Source organism: Arvicola amphibius, chromosome 3 (genome assembly GCF_903992535.2).
Source record: "Arvicola amphibius chromosome 3, mArvAmp1.2, whole genome shotgun sequence".
Classification (NCBI taxonomy): domain Eukaryota; kingdom Metazoa; phylum Chordata; class Mammalia; order Rodentia; family Cricetidae; genus Arvicola; species Arvicola amphibius.
The window spans coordinates 131,748,386-131,771,544 of record NC_052049.1 but is presented as its reverse complement, the minus strand read 5'-3'; the positions used below and the strand labels follow the sequence as shown (position 1 = coordinate 131,771,544).

At 43.7% G+C, this 23,159-nt stretch overlaps 1 protein-coding gene across 7 annotated transcripts in view; it reads left to right on the top strand.

The window, feature by feature from the left end:
- Map2k5 (mitogen-activated protein kinase kinase 5) overlaps window positions 1-23,159 on the top strand; it is a 229,043-nt gene that overhangs the window by 19,514 nt on the left and 186,370 nt on the right. For all 7 annotated transcript variants that reach the window (XM_038321200.1, XM_038321199.1, XM_038321198.1 and 4 more), the window contains exons 4-6: window positions 16,382-16,451; window positions 20,447-20,487; window positions 21,405-21,472. In XM_038321200.1, coding sequence (XP_038177128.1) covers window positions 16,382-16,451; window positions 20,447-20,487; window positions 21,405-21,472 — 179 coding nt within the window. The remainder of the gene's footprint in view (window positions 1-16,381; window positions 16,452-20,446; window positions 20,488-21,404; window positions 21,473-23,159) is intronic.

Below are 23,159 nucleotides of genomic sequence, written 5' to 3'. Positions count from 1 at the left end.
TTCCTTTTACTTGACTTTATATGCTATTTGGAAAACCTTTTCTGGTCTGGGGAAGGAACTGCTAGGAGCACAGCTCTGCTTTGGGTGCCCGGCCTGAGGTGGATGAGGCGGATCACTTAGCCTTTCAGGACCACGGTTGCCTCGTCTGTCAGTGGTGGGTGATAACACACATCCTTTCTGCTGCACAGGGCAATTGTAACGGTCAGATAGGGTAACAGATGGGAAAGCGCTCTGCAAACGCAAGGTGACAGCACTGTGGACATGACGGGCCAGACCAGACACTTGCGGTTCCCTCAGACTTGAACTGGAGCCCACAGTCAGGACGTGTGCTCTTGATGGCCTTCAACTTCAACCAGGATACTGTTTCATCGTAATGAAAACTGGAAACTGTCTGTGTGGGTTTCCGCCAATAGTTTTAATTTAGGGTAGGAGGAAAGAGAACAAGAAGGATGGCATGATTAACAGAGCATTGCATTCCTACCAGCCCAGAGTAGGAAAAGTCAATTTCCCATTGACTTCCCATTAACTTATGTGGGAGTCTTTGTGTACTGAGAATTTAGAGCTGAGATCATCGGTACGTGGAAGGCAGAGTGGGATTGTCTTTTCTAAGGCAGCACTGCTGTTGATGGATTGGCTAACTCTCCCGAGAGCATGACTCCTTTGTTTTTAGGAAATGCATGCACACAGACGGGTTCTGGTTTTCTAACGTAAGGCTTTGGCAGAGAACTGACAACAGTGTACTTTCACAGGCATTCGGCATACCCACATCTAAGCAGTGTGGACTTCTCCGAAGGCCTTGCCAATTGGGCCTCCTTGTGAAAGAGAGTAATGAGTGTGGTCCTCGTGATGCTGCTAATCCTTTCCATGTCTGAGTGCCCAGTGTGTAAACTCAGAGCTTGAAAGTCTCTCTCTCTCTCGTTGATTTTTTTTTGACTTACTTGTGTATCTGTGTGTGTCGGGGGTGGTACGTAGGTAAGGTGGTAATGGAGGAATGTGTAAACATCTTGTGTGTGAGTACAGGTGTATGCATGCCAGGGCATGTATGTGGAGGTCAGAGGACAAGGTGAGGAGGTCAGTCTTCACCTTCTGCCAGTTTGAGGCAAGCCACTGCATGTGCCAGGCTAGCTGGCCTTTGAGTGTCCGTGGAATCTGCTGTATTGCAGTCATCCTGTTGCAGCCTGGGGTCACAGACATTTGCCACCACACCTAGCTTCACATGGCTTCTGGGGAAGTCTTCATGCTTTTGACACAGCGCTTTCCTCACGGGGCCATCTCCTCAGCCGTTAAAAAGGAGAATAATTTAATCATTCTGTGTAAGACATTAGCCCTGGTTCTTGTGTGTTTTGTTGCGGGGGTTGGGGGAGGGCTAGAGATTGATTCAGAGCCCCATATTTCCCAAGCATGCACCCCATTGCCGAGCTACCCTTCCAACCCTTCATCTCTTTTTTTGTAAATGTTTGAAAGGCATGCCCAAGGTCTTAAAGCTATATTGAAAGTTCAGACCCCAGCCTGGAGAGAGATGGCTTGGTAGTGAGGAGCAGGGACTGTTCTTGCTGAGGACCAGCATTTGGAACTGCCTGGAACTGCAGTTCTAGGGGATTTGACACTTCCTCTGGTCTTTGTGGGCACCCACATGCACATGCACAAACCCACACACAGACATACATACATACACATAACTAAAAATAAATTTTAGAAAGAAGGTATAGATTTTCATTTAGCCTTTCCAAATCCCACAGCCATTCATTCTTTCACACAGTATCTTCTTGATCTACCACCTAAAAAATTCTACTGGAAACTATGTCAAGGCCATTATAGAACTTGATTGATTTATTCATACAATATCTTACTTATGCTGTCTGGACTATACATTCCTTATAACTTACACTTATTTTTCAAATACATTATTTAATTATTTTTGTTGTAGAAACATTAGTCATGATCACATAATCTTGTAGGACATGTAGTCCCTGAGATTTCTTGAGAGGTGTTTTTTTGGTCTGAAAACAACTATCCCTCTTAGTTTGCCTCAGTCCTTCTGGTGGAAATTACTATGGGGACCAGCATTGTCACAGTAGGTTTCACAGATATTCCTCAGGGTCACCAGCCTGATATAGGAATTTTTTTATTGGTGTTTATTTATTTAAATTTTATTTTATTTGACTCTTTTGTTTTCAGTATGTCCCTCCCTGCACTCCATGTTCTCTCTCCTCCCCTTCCCCCTCAATCCACTCCTCCTTCAGTTCCCTTCAGAAAAGAGCAGGCCTCCCAGGGATATCAGCCTCACGGGGCACAAGGAGACACAATAAAGACCTTGAGAGCTTGTTTAGACCAGTCTTCCTTTTGGGGGAGGTCATCTTTTTCAACTGAGCAAGCAGCTTCTGGAGAGACTCAGGTAGAGCTGTGAGGGAGGAAGGGGACACCCATCTAGCCAGCCAGGTCAGCTGAACCAGCCCTGGTGATCAATGGGGTGACAGATGTCACAGCCACATTGCCCTCCCAGAAGCCTAGGCTAAAACCAAACATGACTGGAGAAAAAAAAATAAGTCAATGTAACAATGCCTAATAATATTCTGCTATACTCATAGATTGATGCTTAGTCCAGTTGTCATCAGAGAGGCTCACCCAGCAACTGATGGAAACAGTTGGAGAGACTCACAGACAAACATTAGACTGAGCTCCAGGACTCCTGCTGAAGAGAGGGAGGAAGGATTGTAGGAGCCAGAGGGGTCAAGAACATCACACGAGGCCGGGCGGTGGTGGCGCACGCCTTTAATCCCAGCACTCGGGAGGCAGAGGCAGGCGGATCTCTGAGTTCGAGGCCAGCCTGGTCTACAAGAGCTAGCTCCAGGACAGGCTCTAGAAACTACAGGGAAACCCTGTCTCGAAAAACCAAAAAAAAAAAAAAAAAAAAAAGAACATCACATGAAAACTCACAGAATCAGCTAACCTGGGCTTATAGTAGCTCATAGAGACTGAACCGACAACCTGTAGTCTGCATGGGATTGACTGCATATATGTGACAGTTGTGTAACTTGGTCTTCTTGTGGGATTCCTAACAATGGGAGCAGGGGATTTCTTTGACTCTTGTTGGCCTATTCCTCATACTGGCTCATCTTATCCACCCTTCATACAGGGGGAGGTGCTTAATCTTACTGTAACTTCATATGCTATGTTCTATTGATATCCATGGAGGGCCTGCCCTTTTCCAAATAGAAATGCAGGACAGTATGGGGTGAGGCAGAGGGGAGGTGGTAGGGGAAGGACTGGGAAGAGAGGAGGGAGGGAAAACTGCAATCGGGATGTAAAATAAACAAAACAAAACAAGATACAATAAGGCTAGGCACAAACCCTGATATCAAAGCTGGGCAAGGCAACCCAGTAGGAGGAAAAGGGCCTCAAGAGCAGGTGAAAGAGTCAGAAATACCCCCTTTCCCACTGTTAGGAGATACACAAAAAACACCAGGCTAATAACCATAACATATTCAGAGGATCTAGGGCAGACCCATGCAGGCTTGGTGATTGCTGTCCAGTGAGCCCTGATTAGTTGATTCTGTGGGTCATGTGGTCCTGGGTTTTGCAGCCCCTCTGGCTTCAACAATCCTTCCTTCTCTTCTGTGGGATGGGACCTAATGGAGATCATCGTACTAAGTGCTTACATAAAAGATTGAAAAGATCCCATACTAGCAACTTAACAGCACACCTGAAAGTTCTGGAATGAAAAAAAGTAAGCACACGCAAGAGGAGTAGAGGGTAGGAAATAATCAAAATGAGGCCTGGAATCAATAAAATAAAAACAGAGATAACAATATAAAGAATCAAAAAAATAGTGGTTCTTTGAGAAAGTCCACAAAATAAACAAACCCTTATCCAAACTAACGAAAACATGAGGAGAAAGAATATCCAAATCAGAAACGAAAATGGGGACATAACAACAGATATCAAAGGATTATTAGGTCATACTTTAAAACGTGTACTCCATAAAATTGGAAAATCTAAAAGAAATGGATAGTTTTCTCTGTATTTATTTTATACATTCAACTTTGTGTGCTTGGTATGGTAGGTAGCTCACACCTTTAATCCCAGCACTTGGAAGGCAGAAGCAGGCAGATGTCTGTGAGTTCGCTGTCAACCTGGTCTACACAGTGACTTCTAGGCTAGCCAGAGATACACAGTGAGTCCTCTTCTCAAAAAATAAATAGGTGTCTTAGTTAGGGTTTCTATTGCTGCAACAAAACACCATGACCAAAAAGCACGTTGGGGAGGAAAGGGTTTATTAGGTTTATATTTCAGCGTTACTGCTCATCACTGAAAGAAGTCAGGACAAGAATGCAAACAGGGCAGAATCTGGAGTCAGAAGCTGATAACAGAGACCATGGCGGTGTGGTGCTTACTGGCTTGCTTCCCATGGCTTGCTCAGCTCACCTTCTTATAGAACCCAGAACCAACGGCCCAGAGAAGGCACCATCCACCATAGATTTGGCCCTCCCCCCATTGATCACTACATGAGAAAATGCCTGACAGCTGGATCTCATCGAGGCATTTCCTCAACTGAGGCTCCTTCCTCTGATGACTCTAGCTTGTGTCAAATTGACACACAAAACCACCCGGTACAATAGAAAATTCAACTAGACTCTGCAAAAGGATTTGGCATGGGAAGATCCCACCAGAGAACTGCATTTTATTGTAGGCACAAACTACAACAGCTTTGGCTTTAATGTGGAATTCACTTTAAACCCATGTGGGGAAGCGGAAGTAGAGACATTTCACCTCTCTTCTTTAATACTTTCTTCTACAGCTCTCAAAAATGAGGAGTGGACAGCCCAGGTAGAGAGAGTGAAGGCATGCTGAGTCACACCCCACCCCCAACTGGATGAAGGGGTTTTCTGGCTTTCGGCCAACATAAGTATACGTTTTTATCAGTAATTTAAATAGATTTTTGTAGTAGACCTGAAAATGTTGGCTTTTTAATTGAAAACTTATCAATTATTTAAATCGCTAGCAGCCCGAGGCTGTTAATTTTATGAGTGCTGTAATAATGGCATACCGTGGTTTTTGATCCATGTGAGCCGGGGCTGTCGAGTGGCAGTGAGGGCATGTCCTGGCAGCAGGTTGTGTGCTGTTAAGTAATAGCCAGCAAACAAACTGAAGGCTGCTGACTCACATCAGGACCATTTCGTATAAGTTATTTAGAAGTTGTATTCTTTTCTCCATCCGATATATTTTTAAGAGATAATGAGAAGAAAACAAAGCTGTAATAAATTGTCTTTTAAGAAAATGTAAAGTAATTTGGTCTCCAAGGAGATATTTAATGTATTGAGAGACTTCAGCAGCCAAGTGTTATTACAGCAGCATGGTGATAGCTCTCTGCATTTTGTTATGAGTTTGTGTTAATCAACAATCTGTTTTTATAGCGTAGTTTCTTGTAAGTTATACTGCTAGAATATTCCACTTCTGGGATCATGGCTTCTCCTCTGACACTATTGTATCTTTTTAATTCCTCCATAAAGTATTTTTTTAATTAGAATTTGAAATGCTTTATTAGAAAAACATACAACCTACATATTCTGAAAACTAAATACCTGATCATTGCGAATTATTTAAAGGACCCTGTTAAATATTCCCTTAATGTAGTTTAAATTTTGTTGTTGTTCTTATTTTCCCCTCTCATTTCTTTTGAGAAAGATTAGAAACAGGAGGCTGCTGTTCCCCTTTGGTATTGCTGTGCTGCAGTGCTGTGGAGCCCATTTGTTGAAGGGCTTATTGTAATGCTAACCTCTTCTTTGGGATGGCCTTTCGCTGTGGAACACAGCAGCATGGTGTGGTGTCTGTGAGTGGATTCATATTGGTTTCTGCTGGGTCCTGTGTCTAGCAAAGGATGTTTTTCATGCTAGAGTCTCTTGTTCCTCCTAGGCTTTTGTGAGTGGAGCAGAGTATTAACAAGAATAATTATCTTCATTTGCTCCCCCCTCATTTCCAGAAGAGTACAGGATGAGTTTTACCGTAATGCCTCTCATTATAGCAGAGACCTTGTGTTTCCGTGGAGTGTAAGTATTCCCTTTGGTATACTTGACCATCGTGTACCTTGTTAGACAGTGGCTAACGTCAGGGAGAAGCACTCTTTGACCTCTGGAGCACCCTGTAAATTGGGCTGTAATTATCTTTACCCTGGTCTGCATAATGTGGAGATTGCCTCTAAAACCGTGGTTAAGTTGAGAAGAGCCGGAGGGCACCTCAGAGGTCTTGTGAGTGCCTCCGCTTCGCAGGTGAGCACCGGAGCCCTAGACATCAGCTTCAGAAATGTGTTGGAGTTATGGGTCTGGACCAAGGAGGCCTGGACAGAGACTGCATTGGACACTCACTTGTTTCAATTATGGTTTTTGTTCTGGTGACTAGTAAGTTTTATGGAGAGAGTTTTGTACGTACTATATTTTTTCTTGATTATTGAAAATAACGCTTTTTACTACAGTGACTGTGCATCTGAGTTCAAACAAGAATTCAAGCAAGAATGAAAAAATTCTAAGGCTTCTGAAGTTTAAAATATATATATTTTGGCCAAAATATATTTTTACCACAAGTATACTGCCCGTTTGGGAGTAGAATGTTTAAGAAGCCCAGGGCCTCTGCTGGCAGGGAGTTGTCTTTAGAGAGGAATGTCCACGTGTGTCTTAAGTCTACTCTTTATTGAACAGGATTTTACTTTGCAGGGGACAAAGTCAGCTCAGCCTTCAATAAGTAGTTAGTTTCCAGCTCCATGCCATTAACATGTACAGTCGGTCATGCAGAACACTCTTGAGACAGGCTGGAGAGATGATGAAGAGAAGGGAAACTGGACCTGTGGTGGGGGAGGAAGGTTCCCGAAGCCTACTACGCACGGATCCTTCCTAGCGGTGAGAAGGCCTCCGGGTCCTGACTGCTCTTTTCAGCCTCCCAAGACGCAGTGTTCTGCCTGTATTGCAGACTCTTTGGGGAGGCAAAAACAAGGAGAAATGAGAACGGGTGCAGAGATTGGCAGCATTTGTCCCATATTCCTAGTAAACATGAATAAAGTGAAATGCGTGTCAACAACAGCGTTAAGTATTCAAAGTTAAAATCTAACTTGGAAAATAAAACCGATGACGCTACAGGGCACAGATTTTATGAAGATGGGGAAAATGTGTGCTGCTGTTGTACACATAATGTCCTGTCTGCTCTAGACATGACAGTGTCTGCCTCACCCAGTAAAGTTTAGTACCAGGAGCCAGTACCGTTACACTGTGGCACCCTTAAGTGGAACTCCCACAGGAGTTTGTTTCCAGTATGTCTCGTAGCAAATAAGTAGTAAAAATATTCCTGTCCAGATGCAAAGGCAATTGGAGTGATTATTAAAGGCAGTTTGAGCTTTGTCACGGTGTGGGGTCTTGCCTTGTAAAGTTGTTCTCAGAGGACTCCCACTTAATGGGCCGAGAGCCAGAGAAGAGAAGATACATATGTAATAAGCATTTTTGACATTATTAAAGGAAATATATTCAGGCCAGACAGTGGTAGTGCAAGCCTTTTATCTCAGCACTCAGGAGGCAGAGGCAGGTGGATCTCTGTGATTTCCAAGGCCTGCCTGGTCTACAGAGTGAATTCCAGGACAGCCAGGACTACACAGGAAAAACAAAACAAAACAAAACAAAACAACCCCTGTCTTAGACAATGAAAAAAAGAAAATGTTCAAACAACGTAAAGAACAGAATAGGAGGGCTGGAGAGATGGCTCAGAGGTTGAGAGCACTGACTGCTCTTCCAGAGGTCCTGAGTTCAATTCCCAGCAACCGCATGGTGGCTTACAACCATCTATAATGAGATCTGGCGCCCTCCTCTGGCCTGCAGGCATACACACAGACAGAACATTATATACATAATAAATAAATAAATCTTTAAAAGAACAGAATAGGATCTGCAGCCACAGCTCTTTGCTAGGAAACTAAATTCTTGTGTTTTTTTCTTTAAAACATTTTTCTATTTGTGTAAATCAGTTCATTTGTTACACTAAATAAAGGTAATTTGAATTGAAAAATAAGGCCTTTATCTGGGCAGTGGTGCCACACACATTTAATCCTGGTGCTCTGGAGGCAGAGGTGGGCAGATCTCTGTGAGTTCAAGGCCAGCAGCCTGGTCTACAAAGACCCAAGACTGTTACATAGAGAAACCCTGTCTTTCTCTTAAAAAAAAAAAAAAGGAAAGAATGCCCCTAATAGGCTTATATTTGAATGTTTAGTCACCAGGGAGTAGAACTCTTTGATAGGAGTAGGAGGTGTGGCCCTTTTGGAGGAAGTGTGGCACTTGGGTGGGCTTTGAGGTTTCTAATGGCCATGCTAGGCCCAGTCTCCCTTTTCCTCTTCTGCCTCTCCCTTTCACTGCAGCTCAGGATGTAGCTCTCAGCTACTGTTCCAGTGCCATGCCTGCCCCCACGCTCCCACCATCGTGATGATGGACTAAACCTCTGACACTGTAAGCCAGTCCCCAGTGCTTTCTTTTGTAAGAATTGCTTTGGTCATGGTGTCTCCTGACAGCAACAGAACAGTGTTTAAGACAGGAATGAAAGAACTTGTTTTAGATATTATACTATTTACTCAAATAATAGCCACAAGCCACCAGTAAAACCAAAAGTAGTTTTCATTTTCTCATCTTATTCAGTGATCCTCCCCCCCCCTCTCTCTCTCACACACACACACACACACACACACACACACACACACACACACACGATACCTCTCAAGCATGGTGGAGAAATAGTGAGAGAGGAAGAGGAACAAAACTTGTTTTTAGAGCCAGATCATTTTACTTTCCCTTTCTGTGTTATTGAGGCCATTTGGAGTCTCTTGAAATCGAGATGAAAATGTTGCAGCCTCTTATGTTTGCCCACCTTTTGAAATAGCTCAGGGCATGCCTGGCATCAAATAGGGATTTGCTGTGCAACTATGGAAGCAAAGGAGAAGCATAGGTAGACTCAGGCTCTGCAGCACCAGGAAATGGAACCCCACAGCTTCGAGCCACCAGGATTTTGATATTGATATAACTTCCTTCTACTCGAACTCCAGCTCTGTGACGGATGCAAGTAGAATCTTTATAAGAGTGTTCTGTTTGGTCTGCTGTCTCCATGGCCTGATAGTGTTATTATATCCATTTATTATATAAGTGGATAGCTTAAGTAGGCCTTAAACGTCTTCAGAGAGGACAGTAGAATTCCTAGATATCAAGTAAAAAGTTAGTGCGGCCACTGCCCCAAACTAATCACCATGAGATTCAAAGCTTCAGCTGAGAACACCTAAATAAATGTGTTGGACCCAATGCTGTGCCAATTTAAAATTCTACTACCAGGACACATTAGCTAAGTTGAATCTCGCCTGCCATTGACACCCCATCTGGAGCTCCCTAAAGTCCTTTATAATTTTGCTAGACAAAACAAATGGTATTATTACTAAATATGGTCAACTTGCTGTCATTTTCATTTGCAGATCATTGATAGATACATGTGTGTAGTAGCAGCAGCCTGGAAGCAGAGCCCAGAGTTGGTCTCTTGACTTTTTCCTCTGGAAGACTGAGTCCATTGTGGTTTCCTTTTTCCTTATCTTCTCAGCCCATGACCACATGTGGGCCCTTGGCATGGAGTCAGTTAAAGAAGGATCTCCTTGAGGAAAGGTGTCTATGAGTTGTTAGGGAGCTATGTAGTAAATGTAGCTACTAGCTGGTATGCAAAATAGATTGACATCATGTGCAAAGTTTGAAGACTGGAACAGTTAGGTAGTTTGTAGGAAGCTGCTATGATAAAGAAGTCTCTTAGTGGGCAGTACGGGGAATAGTTGAAGGAAAGTGCAATTGGCGGGTCATCTCAGTGAGGTGACGGGACTGGTATCCAAAGCTAAGATTGCTGGGTGCTTCACTGGGAGAGCTAATGGATAACTGTGGGTTGCTGGAAGCTTGTGAATCATTGCTGTAGTTACTGACAGAGCTACTTATAATAGGAAATGCTTGTGCATTGATCAAACAGGAGTTTGAAGATTTGGTTATTAGAACAACCAATATGATTCTTTATAGGTGAGATGCTGTAGCCAACAAGTCTCGTGTGTTGAAGGCCTGTGAAGAGGAGATTTAGGAAGTTGCCCCGTGATAATTGTGCATATAGACTGAAGAGGGCGCATACGTGAGGAAGTTAGGGACAAGGGTCAGGGAGAGCACTTGCCAAGGCTGATGGCTCCCCACTTCCATCTGGAAACATCTGCAGCAGGTGTGTGTAGGCATCATCCAGCGGTGGCTCCTGAAGGGTAGAGAGATCTGAGGTTCTTATTCTTTTACCAGAAGGTTCACGTCAGACAACATAACACACATCATTTCAGGAGCTCCAAGGATTCCCTAAAGCTCACGAAGATCCCAAGTGATTACATCTGCCAAGAGAACAGAATAGTTGAAGCATGGCCCCTGCCCTTGATGAGTTTCTGAAAGAAACCTGACACTTCTCCGAGCACCTCTCACTTTGAGTATTACTGATAACACTGTAGTGATTGAGGACAAGGGAGGGAAATGCTGACTCAATTTATGAACCCCGCCTTTAGTGGGTGGAGCATATCAGCAAGCTTGTTTAGAGCTTCCTGTGTCGCCTGTCATTAGGAACATTGTTTTTCTGTGTCAGTTGCTTAATGGTAAGAGAGCCATAGTCCCGTGACTTTTAAAAAGTACTTTATAGACGGTTTCCCATGTACCACCTTGTTTAGTTTTGATCTTTCTAATGACTTTAAAGTGAGTAAGGCAGGTAATTTTTACAATAGGATATGGGACCTTTCTTTAGGTCACAACCCAAACATTGCTGTGGCCAAACCTCACTTTTTCTCTGATTCACTCACTCACCTACACAGCTAGTTTCCAAGAGCCTGGGTGTGCTGGGTGATACAGTTCTGGCCAAGCATCATGCTAGAGGTGGGCCCAGAGAGTTTGCAACCCGAGCCTTCTGTTCCTCCCGACAGACACAGCAGAGAGAAAACCCAGGTCAGGACAATAAGCTGCCCCAGCAGGCAGGACGAGAAGTGTTGAAACATAACCGCCTGTGGCACAGAAGAGAGCCTAATCCATCTTTGAGGAGGCTTCCTGAGGAAGGTGGCGTCCTGGTGGAGTAGACGGGGCCCAAGGGACTGGGAAGGGTGTTCTGTGCAGAGGAACAGTGTATTTAAAGGTTTGGAGGCAGAAACTGCCTGGGGAATTAAGGAGAAGCTGCCTGGGATTCAGCAGAAGGAGGGTGTGTGTGATGGGCTGTGGAGAATGAAGGGCTGGAACATGGCAGGACTCTGCTTGGTGTCGAGGGGAGGGATGTGGTCACAGTTTATTTCTCTGGAGTGTGGCTTGCAGGACAAGAGTTCTAAAACACAGAAGTGAAGCAGCTTGGGCTATTTCAGGTCAAATGTAGTAGAGGATGCAGATCTGTGAGATGAAGAGGTCAGGTGAACAAATCCGTGTGGCCAGTATGGGAAGAGAGGTGGCCAGGATCAATTCAAGACATCTGTTTGGGTACCTGTACTTAATGGCTTGGTAAACCCAGGTGGCAGAAAACCAGTCTGGGGTCTGAGGGAGGTAAAGAGGCAGGGAATTCAGATTGGACTGTAGCCTTGGAGGAGGCTCTAGTCAGACAACTAGATGTGCTCCAAATCCTTTGAGAGACAGGCTGGAAATAAAGATTTGTGATTCGGTAGGTCCTAATTAGTCTCCATGACTCCTCGGGTTATGGAAACCTGCGAAGTGGTAGAAGGAGAATGCACAGAGAGAAGGGAGGATTGCTCAAGAGCCGCAGGGACTCACCCACTTCAAGGGGGACACTACCAGGAACTAGAATGGGGGTACCCGGGGGTGCTAGGTATGTGAGAGCAGAGTCCCCGAGGACAGTCATTGCAGAAGGCTTTGTGCTGCTTCCTCTGCCAGGGAGCATGGCTAAACTCACACATCATGGGAGCAGTGAGTGAAGAAGCCGGAGCTCTATACTAGCTCGGCAATTTACAGTACAATCAGTACAGTAACTCTGTGTTTAGTTAGAGGAGGAATGAGACCCAGTCCTTTTTAATTCCTAGAGTTGTAAGTGTGAGTTCCGTGTTTTGAGCTCATGTGCTAGAATAAACATTTTTCTTTGTTCACACATAACCTGTGTTCATCGGCAAGTCATTTGTCTCATCCATTAAACAGAGATGAATAGAGTAGAGGGATGTGCAGTGCTGAGTCTAACACGTGCAGGCGTCTCGGGGGAGTGAGGCTTGTCCCCTCCTAAGAAAGCCTTGTAATATTAAACTGTGTTGTTTTGAACTCAGGGTTTTTAAAATATGGTATATTTCCATGAAAAAAATTAATTATTGATTGCATCTTGCTGTTCTAGTTAGAATTGGGTTCATAACAAACAGGAACACTACTTGATAAACTTGCAAACAAACAAAGTCCAAGATTGTACTTGTAACCTCTTGTTGGAGATGAATTTTATTACAGGATAGCTACACTAAACTCTGCCACATCCTCGTTAAAACTGTTTAAGGGTTTTAGAGAACATCTCAGGCAGACTGAAACCAATCCGAGCCCGGTACTGGAGATTCCATTAGCTATCGTAAAACTGATTAATCTTTAACTCGTTAGTATATTGATTATTGCTGCAATTACTGCCTGTAATGGCTTACGCGAAGGACAGCTGAAGCAAACACACCTTATAATTGCCGCTGCTGGGGTTGGTTTGGCACCTATCCTGTACTTTGCATACATAATCTTTGTGTTTTGAATGCTGGAATGCTTTGAAGGTAGAGAGCATCAGGCTTAGTGTTACTTCAGTGTTGGGAGATGGGCTTTCCGGGTTTGAGCTTACGAAGTCCCTTCGCTAGTGCTATTGCTGCAGTTTAATTTGAGAGTCCATAGTCACCCTGGGTGATGAGGTGAACATCTCCACTGCTTTGGAAGTCATGATGCTGGGAGGGTTAGGTGACTTCCTGAAGGCTGTTCACAGTAGCAGAATCAGGGACCGGGCCCATTTCAGTCGACACCTACTACACATAGAGCGTATGTTGAAGTGATAAAAGCCAAGACATGGTAGATGGCCACATTGTGCTCAACTCATGTAAGCTCTCTTGGTGACTGAGGTATAGGCCTTCACTGTTACTGCTTGTTTTCTCTTTTTCTTTGGTCAAGGCAGTCTCTTGTCTTTGCTGTCATGGATGGTTTTATAATTGGGTAGAACCCAATGGGAGAGAACAAAGGAAGACGGCACTGCAGAGATGCAGAGGATCAGACCCAATTCCAGCTTGCTGTGCAGTGGTTTCATCGTGGTCTTTGCCCCTTTCTTCTGTAAGGCTTACAGCACTCCTCTGGCGGGACCCCATCTTACAACCCAGCGGAGTGAGACACAGCAGGGCATGGCAGCATTGCCTCACTGGTGCCATGTGTCAGGAGACGGCCAATGGTGAGGCTCCCAGGAATGAGCCCTCCAACTCTTGAGTGCCTTGCTCACTTACTTGGGCTACAGCAGCACTAGCAGCCTGGTAGCCCAGTGGCCTGATGGGAGTGCTCTGTGCCAGTTTACTATACACGCCCCAGGTTTTATCCTTGCCTAAGAGGTAGCTAGAACTCAGGCTGGGGCCTTGTGACCTCTCGGCAGCCCTGCTGCTTGGAAGTCACTTGTGCCAAGTGTGCTCACACCATCGTTTGGGGTTACTACCCATCCCTGTGTGTGTTCAACTCTATCCTGGTGTGTCAGCGGGAGAAAAGACACTTGGATTCTGGAGAACTGTAGAAAAGTAGAAGTAAAGCCTAACTAGTTGTTTGAGAAAAGTCTTAATCAGCACAGCGTGTATCATTGCAGTGGGACTCCGTTAATCATGATACAGAGAGCTGGGTATAGATTGCCTAGATTTTTCACAATGGTTACAAACATATATATAGTTTTCCAGTTGATCTGGCACAGTGCTAAGATGAAAGAGAAGCCTTTTTTTAAATTTATTGTGTGAGGTAAATAAATAAAGCTGGAAAACAGGTCAATTTCATGCATGCAAGGTTTTATAGTAGGAAAAAGGCATTGCACCTGTTCTGACCCTTCACACTTGAGGTTATTTGTTTTCAAACTTGACCCCAAGCACTGGTTTCAGACAATTCTATAATTAGTTTGTTAGATAAAGCATAAGGATTTTTTTTCCTGATTTCTAGGACCATGGCAAAGTAGAAACCTACTGTGCATAGCAGTTAATTAAAGGAAAGCATTAACTATAGTCACCACCATGGCCCTGTCTTGTATCAGTATAAAAAGGCAGGAATTTTTTTGACAGCCACTGATTGGAAAGTTGCTTGCAGCCTTCCAGAAGCACGGGTACATGCTGTGGATCAATAACCGGCAAATTTCCCATTAAAAAGAATACCTGAGCAATGTTCCAAATAGCCACTGGCATCTTAATTTTCCACGGAAACCTCAAATACTTGTGTGCCAAGGACAAGTCATTTTCGGACAATTTTTCCAGACTACTTGTTAACAGTTATTGCTGTCCCAAAAGGTTGACAGCCGACATGATTGATATTTCATTTACCTGTCGTCACTGCGTGAGTAATGGTGTGCGCGCTATATTTCTGGGCTTTTCAGGAACAGTCTCGTGTTGCCTCCATATATTCCAGAGTGATTTGCACATATTTACGCTGTGCGTGTTTAAGTTTTTAGATCCATAGAAAGAATTGCCTTCCTTTACAGTTTGAAAGCCACTGCAGGGGAGGCCACACTCATCTCAGTCATTAGCAAAAAAGTCCCTCCTGGGCCCTCCCCTCCTTCACCTTCCTTGTTTGCAGGACAGGAAGCCTTGGATTTCTCGGCTTCTGACCCTCACAGTGATGTAGAATTTTGAGGCCTCTGCATATTTCTATGAAAAAGATTAATTCTAAATAACTTTAATCTATATAAAACCAATAGAAAGACACATTTTTTTAAAAAAATTATTTATTTTTGTTTTATATGCATTGTTGTTTTGTCAGGTCTCCTGGAAGTGGAGACAGTTGTGAGTTACCGTGTGGATGCTGGGACCTGAACCCTAGTCTTCTGGAAGAGCAGCTAGTGCTCTTAACCACAAAGCCATTTCTTCAGCTCCAAGATACAAGTTTGGTGTTTTTTTGTTTGTTTTGTTTTGTTTTGTTTTGTTAGCATGTTAGTGAACATGATAATCAATTTTCAGGAATTTCCTGAAAATATGTTAGTTAAGAGATATGAATGTTTAAATATAAAAAACAGCAAAGATGAGAGAGAGAGAAAGAGAGAGAGAGAGACAGAGAGAGAGAGAGAGAGACAGAGAGAGAGACAGAGAGAGAGAGAGAGAGAGAGGGCCCAGAGGTTAAGAGCACTGGCTGCTCTTCCAGGGAACTGCAGTTTGATTCCCCGACACCACACGGTGACTCACAGCCGTCTATAGTTCCAGGCCTTTTTCTGGACTCTGCAGACACCTGACATGGTAGTAGTACACAGACATATACGTTGGCAAAACTCTTGGACACATAAAAAATTTTAAAGACTATTTTGGGCCCAGTCAGTGCTTTTCATTGTAGGAATTTTTCTTCATGAGCATCATTTTCTTGTTTGTTCAGCTTAAAAGGAATATAAATAAGAAGGAACAGAAGTCATCTCCGGGAGTAGGTGGATGGGGGTCCAGGCAGTACTTCAAGGAAAAGGGATGGGACCTCAGTCCAGTCCTCATGCTGTTTTGGAAACGCTTTATGAAGGGCAGGGAGCTATATTTTACTCAGGACCTTATGTTTTGTGTGCCTAGAGTTTTACAGTAAATTTTGATCCATCTTAAACTATGCCTGAGGCTAAATTACGCATCTGAAGTCGATTTTCTAGAAGGGAACTATCTTTTTATGTGGGGATTCTGTTGTCTTTGGTTGGATAATGTGTTGTTCACTGGTCCCACAGTCTTTACAATTTTGATCTTCATTATCTGTGTGTTTTTATACACAATTGTACATGTTTCATTATCTGACATGTGGATTCAAGCCAAATATTGAGCCTATTCATTTTGTTTTATAAAATTCAGAAGAAAAAGACAAGAGAAATTTTGAGTAATTTCTATCAAAATGCTTTTTGTGTCATTTAAAATAGATATCATTTTAGAATATGATAAATACTAACATGGGGTCTTAGTTAATACTGTTAGTCTTAAAGATAAATGGTGGTATGGATGGTAACCCCATGCTGGGCTTCCAAATCCTGAATATCATCACTGTAGTGATTTTGGTGTGCAGATATAGGGTATGTGTTCTCAAGACCAATATGTGCATACCAACCATTTACAAAAGTACAATGAATTAAACAGTGTCTATCCCAGTGTCCGTACATTACTGAGTAATTCCTTTCTATTATCTCTTTGCAGTATTATTCCACAGTAATGGAACAGCAAGTAAATGGCCAGCTAATAGAGCCGCTGCAGATATTTCCAAGAGGTAACGTTGAACAAATCCTAATCAACAATGATTATTTCAGCAAACTGTTTCATCAACAGTTATGTTTTCCAGAGGTTTAAATGCACACAACATGATGTTTCGCTCTTAGTTTGAAAAAAACAAAAGAAGTATTCATTATCATGGGGGATTGCGAGCTATATTATAGCTATAGCAGATAAAATATCTAATCTGCTGGAGTAAATTAAACTAACTAGATTGTTTTTTTGTTTTTGAAGTACATACTTACATTCGCTTAAAGAACTCTTTGGGAGTCCCCATGATTCTAAACCAAGGCAAATGGATGGCTTGAATTCTGGATGTATATATTGTAGCTCGTGATGTTGGTGCACGCTGCCGTTGAGACAATGTGGAAGCTATGAAGTCTGGGGGCTCTAGGACAGAGCCCTGGGCAGAACTTGGGATTTGTCTTGGGGTAGGGGAGGGACATCTTCTTCAATGGCATGAGTGGATGAGGGTGAGTCTCAGTGGAAATTCCTCTTTTAGATTGGGTAGCACCAGCCTGTATCAGCTACAATGGCTCATTTGTGCAAACATCTCCCTCAAAATTTAAATAATGGTGAAAAGAGCGACTTAGTTATTATATAAACCAGTACATTTTTAGCCATTATTTTTGTCCCACTTGAAATCCATGTTTTCTAACTAATAGAACAGATCAGGAAACCGTCTAAGTAAGTCTTCTAGAAATAGCTTAATTGAAATAATTAAAAGTTAAGCTCACCTTCTTTAACTGTACAGATAATCATGGTATGAGTTTTCCAATTAAACATTCTAGACTTTCATTACCTGTAACTCAGAAGTTTGAATGGCTCAATTAACCAGTGGGCTCTATTTGCAGAGATGGTCTCCAAAGGCTGCTGGCTTGACCAGCCAGGGAAGAGATGCAGGTTCAAGCACAATATTCCTCTTTGGGTGTGTGTGTGGGCAGTGGAACCAGGGGGCTTATTTCACTATTAGTAAGAACTTAATGAAGGGCTAAGTGAGGGGATAAACTGTGCTTCTCAAGCTCATTGGTCATCAGAAGGAAACTGATTCATCGGGTCTGTGCTGCTTGCTGAACAGGCAGAGGGAGACCGCTGTTTCTTTGTAGATGGCCCCTGATGATGACTCAGATTATTTCCTGGTGTTCTCAGTGGCTGCAGAATTAGGGCAAATTTAGAAATTGTTTCCTCCAAAAGGAATAGTGTGTTATAGGTTGAAAATCTCTATGAGTTGCTTCTGAGCTCTATTATGGCAAAGCCGGGTATAGATCCCCAAGAACCTAGTCATCATGCCAAGGGCTTTTCTCCTCAGTTAACTGTTTTCTTCTCTCCATGGGGAATCTTTTTAGTTTAGTTCCCTTCTACTGTATGGGCAACCTTGTGGATGTTACTGTTCCTACGCAGAGCCCCCTTGGTGGCGGCCATTCTGAGACCTCTGCTCTCCCAACAGGTTTACAGTTAGGGTTTACTGCTTCCATTGTGTGGACTGTTGAGGCTCAGAGGGGTGAAGTGACCAGAGAGTCCACAGCTCCTAAGTGTTCAGTGTATTCTGAGTGAGAATTTGGTTTAGATTACAGTGTGTTTCTGGGGAAAGGCATCTAACTTCAGGTACCAGTGAGGTGTGTGAGGGGCTTTGGAGGGTGTCGTGTAAGAGTGGGAGGAAGAGGATGCTGCAAAGACAAAGCTAGGAGCTGCTGGTATCACTGCAGCCCCCGCACAACACCTTTGAGGCTTAATGCACGTTAAATGTAGTCTCACCAAGGCATGCTGAGGATTCCAAAATGTGACTTCTTCCCCCTTTCTGTGGTTCTTCTCTGTGCTGTGATTTGGGTCTTTCGGGCTCTTTTGTTGTCTTGTTTTTTTGCTATTGACTCCCTCAGTGTGGATGCAGATGATGGGGTGATGAAATGTGTATTTTCTCTGGTTACATCTCCTCAACGTGGCACAAGCTAAGATATTCCCGGGAAGAGGGAACCTCAGCGGAAGAAATATCTTCATTAGACTGGCATGTCTGTGGGCATTTTCCTGATTTCTAATCGATGAAGGAGGACTTAGACCCCTGTCTGCAATGCCAGCCCTTGGTAAACTCTCCTGGGTTGTATAAGAAAGGTATCTGTGTGTGAGTCTAGAAACAAGTTAGTTAACAGCTCTTCACGACTTCTGCGTTAGTGCCTCCAGGTCTCTGCCTTGGCTTCTTTTGATGATGGACTGTAACCTGTAAGCTAAAATACACTCTTTCCTCCCCAGGTAGCTTTTGGCCATGGTGTTTATCATAGCAACACAGGGGTGCATCCTAAGACAATGTACAGTTAGAACGTGGGCGTGGCAGGAGGCTCCCTGGGTCTTCCTGGCTGGTCAGAGGGCCTCAAGCCTGGTAGGGTCTGTGGCCAGGCCCCATGTTAAAAAGAATTTTTAGACCGAGCAAGTTGGCGGGACAGGAGACAGTGATTCTACTCTAGTCACAGTCTCCTCATTCCAAGCATCACTGTTTTCTTGAATAGTGTTCCACTCCTAGTTCATGGCCAAGTCTTCCCTGTGGCTCAGAGCTGTGTTAAATATTAATAAGTATGAAAATTGGCAAGCGTCATAGTAACTGCCTTTTTAACTTCAGGATGTATGAGGTTGCTGGGGTTTTGAATGCACCATGGCTGTTTAGATTTCTAATGACAAAGGTTTGAGGGAGTACTGAGGGTCCTTCAAGGGCTGGGAACCAGATGTATGCAGCTGTTATTTTGTTCAAAGAGTTATTTTGCATATTAGAGAGAGATTTGGAGTCTTAATGTATTAAGTATCTTATGCACTTAGAGAAAAAATAAAAACATTCATTCATGTTGAGATATATTTTTGGAATAATATTTTTGTATAACCTAATAAATTCACTTTTAGAACTATATTTATATACTTCATTTTGTGTGTCTTTGTGTACCTGAGCGTGTGCCTGCCCATGAGTGTTTGGGAACTGGAGAAGGTCAGAGAGGCGTTGGACACCTTGGAAACTCTGGGGTTAAAAATGGTTGTGAGTGACCATGTGGGTGCTGGGAATTGAACCTAGGTCCTCTGGAAGAGCAGTCCGTGCACTTAACTATTGAACCATCTCTCCAGCCCTAATAACACAATAAATTCAAATTTACTTGAGGTCCTCAAGTGAAACTCACCCACACCTTGTAACTATCATGTGCATCTTTTTAAGCAGCTCAATTTCTGTTGTCAGAAACAGAGAAAGAAAAAAAATTCATGTTCACTCTTCCCTAAAAAATCAGTCAGAGCCGACAGCCCTCCCCACCCTGTGGTGTTTGAATAGAATCAGTCTATAAACATGGCTAGAAAGCCCTGTGTTTTAATGGGATGAAGAACGATCCGCGGGCATTAGAAATGTCTCACTTGGAGCCCAGGGTGGTGCTGGGAAAGCGCTGTTGGTTTTCCTGGCCCCACGTTATCTTCAGAGCTAAATAGGAGCAGATATCAAGAAACCTCATTAAATCGTCTATCTGTGTTTAAATCTGACTGCTTGTGGCTACACAGAATTTGAATACCCTCAGACTGGCATGTTCCATCTTGGAGTCCATGGCAATCTTTTTGGATTCAAGGACCCTTTCCCTACCCCTCCATGCCTTCAAAGCAACAGAAGCAGAGACCTGCTGTTTTGCACAGCCTTTGACTGCCTCATGCAGTTCGGTAGAGTGAGGGAAGACTGCAGAAACCCGAGCCACGGGAGGAGTCTCATCATTTTAGCTCGGCTAGCATGGCTTTGCTATGTTTTAAGCAGAAATTGGAATTCATATGAAGTGGAGTCAGAAAGCTCTGCATTTATAAACGCTCACGCCTGCAAGTTAAGAACCCGGTTCATAATTCCCACCTTGGGTCTTGGGGGCCACTTTTCAATCATTTCTCTCTGCTAATTTTGGTGTCACCCTCATTTCTTTTTAAACGATTCATTTTGAGCAAATTTGTAAATGGCCCTGATGTGTTCTACAATTTAGTCAATTACTGTTTCAGCCTGCAAGCCTCCTGGGGAACGGAACATACATGGCCTGAAGGTACGAATTTCAATAATTGTTTCAGTAAAGTTAGATGGATTTGTAATGCTGTGTTCCACTTATTGAAATGTCAAATAAAACTGCACTTTCTCAAGCTCTGACAAGCAATCTTTTTTTCTCTCTCTCTCTTTTTTTTTTTTGAGTGGTGTGGGTGGAAGGCAACATTGTATTTGCTTACACTGTGTATGTACTTGAATCCTGGGCCTTTGGTGCTGTATTTTTCAATTTTTGGAATCGTTTTGCTGGTCAGTTTCTCCAGGAGATCCTGGGGTCTGTTCTCTACAAAGATTCATGTGAGTGAGAACATGGACTTCATTTTGGTGATTAATTAAGCACATAGCATATTGCACACAGGGTGCCTTCCCTCTTCTCTCGACATATTTATGTCTGAAACACATATCTAGTTAATGTCTTTTCATTGTTCTGCGTGTTTTAAATTCTGGATTTCTGCTCAAGGCTTCACGTCTGAAAGAAAAGCTGGCTATTTTATTAGGCTCAAGTGTTTTATAATTAATTACTCGAACCTCATTTTTCTAGTGAATGAGAAGCAGTTGTAGAGCTGGAAGGGGGTGGCATCCTGAGGTTTCCTACTAACCCCCAGACACAAGCTTAACGTGCCTTCGTGGGCATCCCGCTTTTCTATTGTTCTAAATAGCAAGCTGAGGTTTTCACCCCTCGGTTTCTCTTTCTTTCAGCACTATTTAAGTATTTGAATAATGCCAGGGGTAGGGATTATGTAATATATGGATTGTACAGTTCTGTAACCTATATACTGAATACACTCCAACCGTGGGTCTGTCTAGCAACAAGCTAATTAACCTTCATAGTGAGATGAGGCATTGTGTGGTGAATTATAGGTTAATTAGAACTGTGTCCTCAGAACACAAGGCTGATCAAACTTCTCTCTTTACTTATAGGTGAATACGCGGGCTGGACCATCTCAACATGCCAGCCCTGTGGTCTCAGATTCCCTTCCAAGCAATAGGTGAGGACAAACAAGGAAAGTGTGCCCTGCTGCACTCCCCTCTCCAGGTGGGGGCGGGAAGGGCTTGGTCATCCACATGGCTGTTCTGTAAGGTAAAAGGTGTAGGTGGCTATAGAGAAAAGTGAACTAGCCAGATAGCCCTTGCTGCATACTGGCTGAGGAGGAAAAAGACTTAACATAGAAAGCTGAGATAGAGGCAGGGGGATGGCCAGTGGAAGATCCTGCCAGGGAGGCGTGAGGGCCTGATCCCCAGCCCCCGTGTAAAATCCAGATGTGGCAGCACACATCTGTGACTCCAGTTCTGGGAGGTGGAGGCAGGCAGCTCGCGGGAGCTCACTGGCCAGCCACCCTAGCTGAGTCCCTGAGCTTCGGGTTCAATAAGAGACCCTATCACAAGACACAAGATTGTGAGCCATTGAGGATGGTATCTTATATGAACCTCTGGCTTCCGCGCACCCACGCAAACACACACCTTTACCACACAGCCCCATGCACAGTAAATGAATGAATGAATGAATGAATGAATGAATATACAAAAGGTGGAATCGACATGTTACACCGTTAACCTTGTTCTAGAGTAATTTTCCCCGAGTCTCCAAATTGTATAGACTGTTCTATGCCTGTGTCAAGTCTTGGTACAGTCACAAGCTGTGTGATACTTACCAAGTCTTTCTTGCCTGTCCACCTTTTGACAGTGTTATTATCTGCTGGCATCTTCACCAGACAGAGTCAGGGAAGAGTCAAATGGTGACATTTAACGTGACCGGCAATGCCGCTCATTAATGGCGTCTTTGGTTGTCCAGGAGATTAAAGCTACTGTAATAGGAAGATTATTGTTAACTCATGGTAGCATCACCCCCACCCTGGGACAGATCTTAAGCCTTTCAACGTTTTCTTCTGTACCTGAACTGAACTGCCATACTGTGGCGGTACTCAGGTCAGAGGGGTGACTTGGGACATTTTGTCCATGTGGCCAGTTAGTCTACTAGTAACCTCAGATTCCTCACTGGGGGTGATGCTGGAAGGTGGTTGCTCGGGATGGCAGAGTCACAGTGGCGACTGAAAAGCTGGCAGAAGCGAAGGACCCTTCTTCCATTCTGCACTGGAGTTCCTGGCCTCTGGGCTTCAGTCAGTGTGTGCACAGCCTTTTATGGGCTAAGGTGTGGTTTGGGCTTCTGCTTTCCCTTCACTCCTTTCTGTCCTCACTTACCCAGAGTCTTGAGCTTTGGCTGTGGGTTTCTGATTTGACTCTGGCTTACCGTTTTGGAGGCTGTAAATCCAGCTTGCCTGGCAGGCTGTGATGAGAGTTCCTTGTCAACCACTCTCCTCATGGTGGGAACATCTGTGGAAGGATTTGCATCTTAATTATGGAAGCCACAGAGAGACCCTCTGTGCCTGTGGTCCTGCCCTCTTCTTTATTTTCTTTAAAAATTTAATCATTTTATTTTACATTTTGAGTGTTTGCCTGCATGTATGAATATGCAGCACTTGTGTGCATGTGCCCACTGAGGCCAGAAGAGGTGGTTGGAGCCCCTAGAACTGGAGTTACAGATGGTTGTGAGCCTCTACCTGGGTGCTGGGAACCAAACCTGGGTTCTCTGCAAGAGCAGCAAGTACTCTTAACCACTGATCCATCTCTCTGACTTACATTTCTTTAATTTTTGAGAGTCTTGCTGTGTAGCCCAGC